This window comes from Sitophilus oryzae, unplaced genomic scaffold (assembly GCF_002938485.1).
Source record: "Sitophilus oryzae breed Bouriz unplaced genomic scaffold, Soryzae_2.0 scaffold_1112_pilon_pilon, whole genome shotgun sequence".
Taxonomy (NCBI): Eukaryota; Metazoa; Arthropoda; class Insecta; order Coleoptera; family Curculionidae; genus Sitophilus; species Sitophilus oryzae.
The window spans coordinates 493,354-501,959 of NW_022145741.1; the positions used below are offsets into that span (position 1 = coordinate 493,354).

Consider the following 8,606-nt stretch of genomic DNA (forward strand, 5'->3'; position numbering starts at 1 on the left):
AAAAGACCATACAGTCGCTATTAGAAATGACAAATGACTGCTCTTTTAATACTTTTAATAGTGCTCTTGTTTTTTGTTCGGCCAGATGACAATCAGCTGTTCGACAATGACAGTTTCGGGTCCGTCAAATCTTTGACAATCAAAATGGCGATATAAGCTGTCCAAGACAAAGGATTGTGGACATTTCAACGAGTTTTTCTTTGGAAAATTTAAGTGATTTGTTGGGAAAAGTTACGGAAACGGGAGTTTATCGGTCCCAGAAGAAGATGTTGACGCTAGAAGTGGCCCCCGAACGTTCGTTAGGCTGTGAACAGTGGGAGTTCGTACTAGGTGGGTAGTGCTGATAGGATTTGAAATGCGTTTTATTTATATCCGAGTCCCAAAAGCTAAAATACTTTAATTTTTCATGTTGCACGTTTATTACGTTTTTTTTTATTTCGTTTTATGATTTTTTTAAAAGTAAATATCATTTTTGACCTTTGATAATGGCGTAGTTCACTGGACTGACAGATAGGTAAGTATAAGTAAAGGCTTTTTTATTATCCTTTTTTATCAATTTGTTTTCTTTCCTGGCTATATTTTTAGATTACCGCTTTTTTCTGTTCACTCATTTGTTATTAAGAGTTTTTTCAACTCACCTTGAATCTAGCCAGTTAAAAGAAAAATAAAATGTGTCAATGACATTGAATTTTCTTTACTATCTTGAAATTTATAATTTTTTCAGATTTTAACCAATGACATCTAAATAATTTGTAACCTGTTGAATAAAACTATAATCTATTTTTAATTTTAGGAATGCATTTCTCTCAGGCTGTTGCCATTATCCAAGCCCAAATTGGTATTATAAAAGGTGTACAAGTACTATATAATGATGCCGTAAGTGCTTCAATTATTTTATGGTATATTCTGATATTTTGTATGCTTATTTCAGAAACCATTAGAAATAGATTTAGTAATAAACTTGCCCCAGGATGGCATTAGGTTATTTTTTGATCCCATATCCCAAAGGTTAAAAATTATTCTAGTGTATAATATGAAATTTGTGAAACTTAAGTATTGGTAAGTTTTATAATATTATCCAAATAATTCTGAGTAATTCTAACCCATGTTTATAGTGGATTAACATTCAACTCTCCTGAACTTCTGCCATCTATAGAACAAATTGAACACTCTTTTGGAGCTACCCACCCAGGCGAATATGACTCTGAAAAACAAGTGTTTACACTGAATTTTCGAGGTTTAAGCTTCTATTTCCCTGTGGACTCAAAATATCAAAAAGGAAGTACACATAATCTGGCATCTTTGCAATTTCCTCCAGGAAATAGTCCAGTAATTATATAGTTTAATCAAGAAAAACTCTGTGGTAATCTATTTTTTTAAGGTGGTTTCAAGGCTTGCAATTTATTCAGGAAGTAGTGTAGATCAGGCTTCTGCCCCAGAGTTACCGTTGAGCTGTTATCATGGGCAATTATACTTGCAAAAAGTGGAAGTGTTGAGAGGTGAAGGTTATACAAAGGGGCTCAAGTTACAGTTGTTGGCAGGTAAGTTAAGGAGATACTAGCAGAACAATTAGTTTTTATTCATTTTAAAGTAAAGTTTGATAATTCACATTGAAATTTTCAGGTACAAACAACAGAATTATCGATTCTACAATACTGAACGTTGAAAGGAAGGTCCTGTTAGGGCAGTCAGCTCAGGATGTTTCTTCTGCATTAGGTGCTCCTCTGAAGGTCTTTTACAAAAGCGAGGACAAAATGAGAATACACGCCCCGAATGCCCATAGAAGGGTCACAACCAATCGAAGTGATTATTTTTTTAATTACTTCACATTGGGACTGGTAAGAACTGTTATTATTCTGTTATATTCAAAACAAATTCCTTTACTATTATACTATAGTTTTATTATTGATATAATATTAAAATAATTGTTGTTTTTATAGATAAAATCCATTTATTTTTTTTGCATGATCTTTATACAAGTTTACGCTATTATCTTTAAAGGAAAGATAAGATTAACTAAGTTCTTTCACTTCAATTTCTGTTATCATGAAAAAATATTTTTATCTTTTTTTATTGTGCACAATTGGAATTTTTTCCTATTTCTTCAAGTTCTCCTTTGAAAATAATCACATGACAACATGGCCAGTCATTTTAACTTTAAACAGTGTTGTCGATAGTTTCAAAAATTAAGAAGTTTCAAATATATTTTATTCTAAAACCTGATTGCACGATTTCAGGATGTCTTGTTTGACGCTCGTACACATTTGGCGAAAAAAATCGTCTTGCATACGAATTACCCAGGTCATTACAACTTCAACATGTACATGAGAAACGAATTCGAATTGCCGCTAGGTGGCACCACTATAACGGCTTACTCAAACTGGTCGGAGGTATGTAAGCAGTTGACGCCCAGCGAAAGACCCGTAGTACTCAATAGAGCCAGTTCCACCAATACAACCAATCCTTTCGGCAGCACGTTGTGTTACGGTTACCAAGATGTAATTTTTGAGGTAAATAATAATACCTAGTCGTCTCACTTGAATTTTTGTGAAATTTTTTGCATTTAAACCGATTTCAGGTGATGCCAAATCATTATATAGCATCTTTGAGTATGTACGGAGATGGTAGACCTGCTCAACACCATCTGTCAAAGCAGGCGTGACAGAGGTTGTCCGCCACCTACCTTATTCTAACAAACAGGTACTGGCAGCCCAAGGACGAGCTGGCCTACTAGAAAAAGGCCATTTAAAAAAAATCAGGCTATCGCTCGAAAAAATTAGGTTATTTTCCTATATCAAGAGAAAATCTAGTTAATCAGATGTTAGCAGTATTTAGTTGAGCGATTCTGGGTCACTTTTAACCATGAAAAAGTCATAAAAAGCATAAAATCTCCAAGAAAATGTTTGAAAAAAAATACGCTTAAAGGATTTAATTTATGTGAAAATACTGGTTCAACTGGCCAATTCGATGATGATTGCATCAGCAACAGCTTCAGTTCAAACAAAAGACAAAACTACCTTACTTGGATATTTTCCAAGAATTTCGTAAGTTTTCTATTCGTCGTCGTATTCTTATAAAATTGTTTTCAACCTTGTGAACATGTGCTTATTGTACATGAAGCGAGGGCCAGTGTGTCATGTACTGTGTTCATTTTTGGTATATTTTAAGGTTAGATTATTATATTAAACGTCTCAAAGGTTGCAGTGTATACGTGAATAATGAAGAATTAGCCCAATGACAATAAGCAAATGAGTTTGTATTTTTGTTTTCATTTGTGAGTTTAAATCTGCTTAATATGAATGATACATTTGCGTTTGAGTATATGATAAGAGAAAATAAAAAAAATCAGATATAGTGCAGTCTTTGAGAATTATTATTATAGTTATAGGCATGGAATGAAGAAATTTCTGAAGTAACATTTATTGCGCTATGAATATACTTAAAGATCCTAGAGGAATATTTTTAACTGTTTTGTACCCTATTCTTGAAATGGCCCATATATTCTTCAGTTTACCTTGATATTGCCCAAAATAAGTGTCACTTGTGTTATATCTTTATTCTAAAATTCTAGGCGTGATTCATATTAACTTAGGCGGCAAAAAATCTCTATTTGACTTCTTATCCAATATTTATTTATGTCAACTTTAAGTACGTGGCCCAACATAAAGCTGGTAGTGAGAAGGTAGCGTAGTGTATGGCGGAGAAGAGCGCGTACAGTGGCCCCATATGTAGCGGGTTTGCAGGCGGATTTTAACAGTCTCAATACCAAAATGAGCAGTACGCGCGAAAATACACTACCAGCGCGTCAATCCGCATTACGCTACGCGCCTTATGTGGGGTCACATCAATTTAATGCATGTGCTCTGCTCCGCTGTACGCCTCATCATAATCACATGTTGGACATGTTGGAAACAAAGCCAGTCAAGTTTATTGGATGGGCAGTCAAAAATTGATGTTTCAAACTAGAATACACTCAATATTTTTTTTTATTTCTGTAAAAATATCATTCTCAGTATAGAGACAAATAATGTATTTATGTTTTTTAGGTTTTATAAACCTGGAAAGTTTCTTTTGGTTTTTCATTAATTTATTCTATTATTAGAAAAGTGTTTTGACTTCTACACCTTAAATTATTATTATTTGTCATAGGTAAAATAGGATTATTGTCTTCAAATGACAAATAACATAATATTATGTAAAAATTTAGTTGAATATGCTAAATTAGTGCTGCAAAATTAAAGCAACTTTAACTCAGAAAATATTTCATTTGAGAACAGTGGAAAAAAAAACAGAAATAAGATACTATAAGTTTAAATTTACCTTTTTTTAGAAAGGATTTCCGTTCTCTTTAAGTCAAATGTAAAAGTTGCTCTACCTTTGTGGCGGTAATAAAAGAAATGTTTTTTTATCTGACGTTTGAAAGCAATAACATTTTATCTACTATATGTTTTTAAAATACATGAATTTTGATTTTCCGGATTGCTTTTTGCAATTTAAATACCTTAAATGTTATACTTTATCATAAAAGTTGATTTTCTTTTGTCCGATAGTGTATATATTAGTACTTGCAATATATCATCAGAATGCACTAATTATCACCCATTATATTTAATAACATTAAACTTATCATTATACTAATAATATTTATAGTTAAGTAAAAAATAGATTGTCTGGGAAATTGACAGAAATTAGTTATTTTCATATTTTTCTTAAGCTAGATTGTGGCATTATTTTTTCATAGGTATATAAGTCAAAACACCAAAAAGGTAAAAAATAATTACATATAGATCAAGATACTTTTTTATCATGCGTACATACATATATGATTTTTTCTATGATAAGGTAATGTTTAGCTCACACCATATTTTTATAATCGAAAAGTAGATTGTTTCCATTACCACTAAAAATATATATTAATTTAAGATATTGTAAAAAAATATTTAAAAAAAAACACAAAAAGAAGGGAAAACGAATATTTCTAGTATGTATATTATTTTCTGAAATTCTGTGAAAAATTTATTTAAAAAATTAAATAAATTATCCATAAAAAGATATCATAAAAGAATTAAAAACAGTGTTAAATTTTGCTTTTATTTTCATCACGATATGCAATATGCATTAAAAATGTTAAATTATTAAAAAACAGTTGATGTAAAGTAGTATTTAGTCTTTTTTAAATGAAACTGAAACACATAGTCATAGGATCTAAACTTGTTATACATATATTTATTCTGTTCTTATTACCTGTAAACCTCAAAATAGTATAGATTAATTTATTTAAAAAAATTACCATACATTTAATTTTTCTGTTAGCTCTGATTGTTATTGTCAAATTGTTCTTTTTATATATGTAAAATCAAATCTCTTGGTGATATTTTTGTTAGATCTCATATTCATCTAAGTTTGTACATAGATCACAGATGAAAGTTCGAAAAAAAGGAGAAATAAACTTTTTTAAACACTTATTGTTTTATATTATGTTGCTTTCAAAAATAACAATATATTTAAAGATTATATGAAAATATTTTTAAACTATTTACTATTTCTATTCTTAAATCCTAACAATTGTACCCTTGTTTTATTTCTTAAGATAATATTGCACCTATTAAGGTATTCAAGTATACATGGTTTTTCATAAAAACTGTTCAATTCCTTTTTAGAAAAACCCTTTATATAAAAACAAAACTAAGTAGTCTTTTGATCAGTGTTATCTTCAAAAAATTTCTCCAATTCAATCTGGTCAAAGTCTAACTGAATTTCCTCTAGAATGGCTCCATTCTGTTGTTTATTTAAGTCGACTTCTAATAATTAAACCCTTATTATTTTGAAGTATTATCAGAAGATATATACAACTCCCTCTCAAACATGTCAATACTTACTTGGTATTGTTCCTTGGCTTTTGTAAATCTCCAGATCTGTTTTGAAAGCTTCATGGAAAACTTTTTGTCTCATTTCCAGCATGTCTTTCGTACGAAGTTCATACTCTCTAACTTTATTTTGGTAGCCTTCCTCAAGCGATTCTTTAAATATTGCAAGTTGTTCTGCACATGAAAATATTTAAACTCTCACATAACAAAAATGAGATATTCTTACCATTTTTCCTGACCTTAAAACTTTCAAGTGCAATCAAATGTCCTTGCTTTTCATTTTCACACACTCGATACTCTATTAATTCTTCTAGTTCAAAAAGCTTATGCTCTATAGTTTCACAAGTAAAATAGAGCTGTTTTACTTGATCCAAACATTGTGAAATACTGCTGGTTATACCTGAATTGGTTAAGACATGGTTGATTAGACTAATATTTTCTCGGCTACTACTGATTTTCCCTGAAATTTTCTCGATATCATCGGCAACTTCATTAGCCCTTTTGGTATTCTGCTCATTTAAATCGTGCAATTCGCACCAAGAATTTTGAAAATGCTGCAATATTGAACTACCTGCATTGAAATTTGATTTCTCTCCAGATTTCTGTTCCTTTTCGTCAGAAACAAATAAACCGACATTCTTTGTAACGTTTAATATTTTGTCTTTTATACTGGTTAACATTGTAGCACCATTTTAAAATAAAACAGGATAATTAATAAAAAACATTACAAAATGATTTTTTTTTATTTTTCTGATTTTTTAGTTTGAGGTTATTTCGTTATTTCTTATTTCTTCTTAATATATATTGGTTTAATGGCCACTCCTGCTAGAGCTATCCGGGTCTTAAATATATATATATATATATATTTTTACTTAATTTTTTAATTAATTTAAAAGCTAATCTACTAGGACTATCTGGCTAGAGAAAGACTACCATCCTTCTACCATAGAGAAGAACCACCATAGAATAAATGACACACACCCTCGACTTTGCCCTCGATCGAGAACTACTACCTCTGTGTACTACCTTCTATATCTCTGATCGAGAAGGGTCGATGTTGAGTAATCAAGCGGGGACCATATGGCTGACGACCAGAGAATAGCTGACGACAAAATCCGCCTAGCGGGTCTGAATCAGGTCTGACGCGGTATGACTCAACTGACTGTACATATCCTGTTTACTGATAACTCGTTGATGAATACATATAAGAATTAATTAAAACATCCAAAAATCCAATACAACTATCCTATTTACAACTTCTTTTTTAATTATATACAAGACAAGCACGGAATAAAAACTACATTTGTAATTTGTAATTCTAAAAGGCGGGAAACAGCGTCCTAACGGGCTATGGCTATACCACGGCACATAAAACAATCGGCACGCCAACTCTACTCAGATTCCATTGTTTAAAATTTCTATAAAATTTGACCTTGTCGGCGCCATTATGGTTTCCTAGTCAGGGCCGGATTAAAACGTATTAAAAAATTTCTCAGAAAATACGACAGGGTCGTATTAAAAAAATACTGTAATTGACTGAAACTGAATTTTATTTACAATACTTTTGTCCAAACAAATGAATCGTTAACCGCGCATACTTCTCGAAAATTAAAAATGAAAAGATCAATTAAATATTTCACTGTAGAGAATAGACAATTAAAATTAAAAAACATGCAACTAACAAAAACATGCCAGGAGTTACAAACAAGAATTAAAAAAATACCAATAAAATATTTATTGAACAATATAAAGAGGCTACGTACAAATTATGCCCATCAAGGGGCGTAGCAAATTTTATTAATATTCAAATTTCACAAATTAATAAATCCACAATTTTTTTGAGAAACTTCTATTTTTTTCATGGCAGGAAACAAAGTAGGTACCGCATTGTATTTTATACGGTTACAAAGTGAATTGGTAAACATTTTAAATTCAAAGTGAACAGAACACAACCTGTACCTTTTCTGGGCCTTATTTATATTTTCAACCAAGTCTTCTCTATTAGATGCAATTGCCCATGTTCTTGCCCTAAAAATGTATTGTTAACTTGTTACTAATCTATTGTTATTTTCGATATACTCATTTTATTTATTTTTATAATTTTATTTAATAATTATTAATATAATTATTTTTGAATTTAATGTTGAATGTCTAGATACAACATTAAATTTTACTAAATATTTAACATTTTAATTTTGCTAATATTTTATATACATATAGGGTGAGTCTTGAATAAGTGCAAATATTTTCAGGGGTGGTATATTTCGACCCCAGGAACACGTTTATGAGTTTTTTTTCGCTAAAAAAAGATATTGAAAATCGTGCATTTTCTTTTAACTTCCCTGTATATTTTTCGAAAACTTTTTAGAACTGCCTGTGCACCGCAAATTTTCCTACGGTATAATTTCTTAATCTCTGATATTACCATAGGCGCGTTCGGTATTCACGTCCGACCGCTCGGATCGATCTCGATCGTTCGTTTATGACGTCCAGATGTAGGGGAAGTAAATCTCAACCGTTCGGTAAATAAAATCGGAGCAATCGGACGGTGATCTTTTTGCTCGGAGAATTTTGACGGAGCAAACAGATTAATTTGTTAGTGAGGTTAAATTTCCAAGCTGATGTCAAGTTTTAAATTGTTTATTTTGTTGCTTAATGCAAAACCACGTACAAAACTCAAAAAATAAATTACTGGTCCTTTTGTCTTTGAACGTTGATAGATTTCAATTGGGAATTGGG

The 8,606-nt window shown here is 31.0% G+C and overlaps 2 protein-coding genes across 5 annotated transcripts; one reads left to right on the plus strand and one right to left on the minus strand.

Moving 5' to 3' along the window:
* The first annotated feature begins 82 nt into the window (after positions 1-82).
* On the plus strand, positions 83-5,461 carry LOC115882519 (UPF0183 protein CG7083). The gene is made up of 8 exons (XM_030900629.1): positions 83-330; positions 794-876; positions 932-1,059; positions 1,116-1,329; positions 1,382-1,541; positions 1,624-1,838; positions 2,238-2,510; positions 2,579-5,461. Exons 1-8 carry the CDS (start codon positions 267-269, stop codon positions 2,660-2,662), a joined length of 1,221 nt encoding a protein of 406 aa, XP_030756489.1. The 5' UTR covers positions 83-266; the 3' UTR covers positions 2,663-5,461.
* Positions 5,455-6,630, minus strand: LOC115882524 (dysbindin protein homolog). Of its 4 annotated transcripts, XM_030900671.1 has the most exons (4): positions 6,439-6,630; positions 6,094-6,327; positions 5,880-6,041; positions 5,455-5,801 (listed from the first exon to the last, which is right to left on the minus strand). In XM_030900671.1, exons 1-4 carry the CDS (start codon positions 6,545-6,547, stop codon positions 5,686-5,688), a joined length of 621 nt encoding a protein of 206 aa, XP_030756531.1. In that variant the 5' UTR covers positions 6,548-6,630; the 3' UTR covers positions 5,455-5,685. The 4 variants fall into 4 exon arrangements, with proteins under 4 accessions (XP_030756531.1, XP_030756510.1, XP_030756502.1 ...); XM_030900650.1 differs by having other exon boundaries at positions 5,880-6,020; positions 6,094-6,630; XM_030900642.1 differs by having other exon boundaries at positions 6,094-6,630.
* Between the last annotated feature and the right edge of the window lie 1,976 nt (positions 6,631-8,606).

What these genes read in the sequence shown, in the direction of transcription:
- LOC115882524 (XM_030900642.1), bottom strand. Translation starts at nt 6,547, where the DNA reads ATGTTAACCAGTATAAAAGACAAAATATTAAACGTTACAAAGAATGTC. An exon ending in TTTTAAGGTCAGGAAAAATG is followed by an intron (nt 6,042 to 6,093) that starts GTAAGAATATCT and finishes TTTCATGTGCAG; the next exon opens with AACAACTTGCAATATTTAAA. An exon ending in AAGCCAAGGAACAATACCAA is followed by an intron (nt 5,802 to 5,879) that starts GTAAGTATTGAC and finishes TTTAATTATTAG; the next exon opens with AAGTCGACTTAAATAAACAA.
- LOC115882519 (XM_030900629.1), top strand. Translation starts at nt 267, where the DNA reads ATGTTGACGCTAGAAGTGGCCCCCGAACGTTCGTTAGGCTGTGAACAG. An exon ending in ACAGTGGGAGTTCGTACTAG is followed by an intron (nt 331 to 793) that starts GTGGGTAGTGCT and finishes TTTTAATTTTAG; the next exon opens with GAATGCATTTCTCTCAGGCT. An exon ending in TTCCTCCAGGAAATAGTCCA is followed by an intron (nt 1,330 to 1,381) that starts GTAATTATATAG and finishes TATTTTTTTAAG; the next exon opens with GTGGTTTCAAGGCTTGCAAT.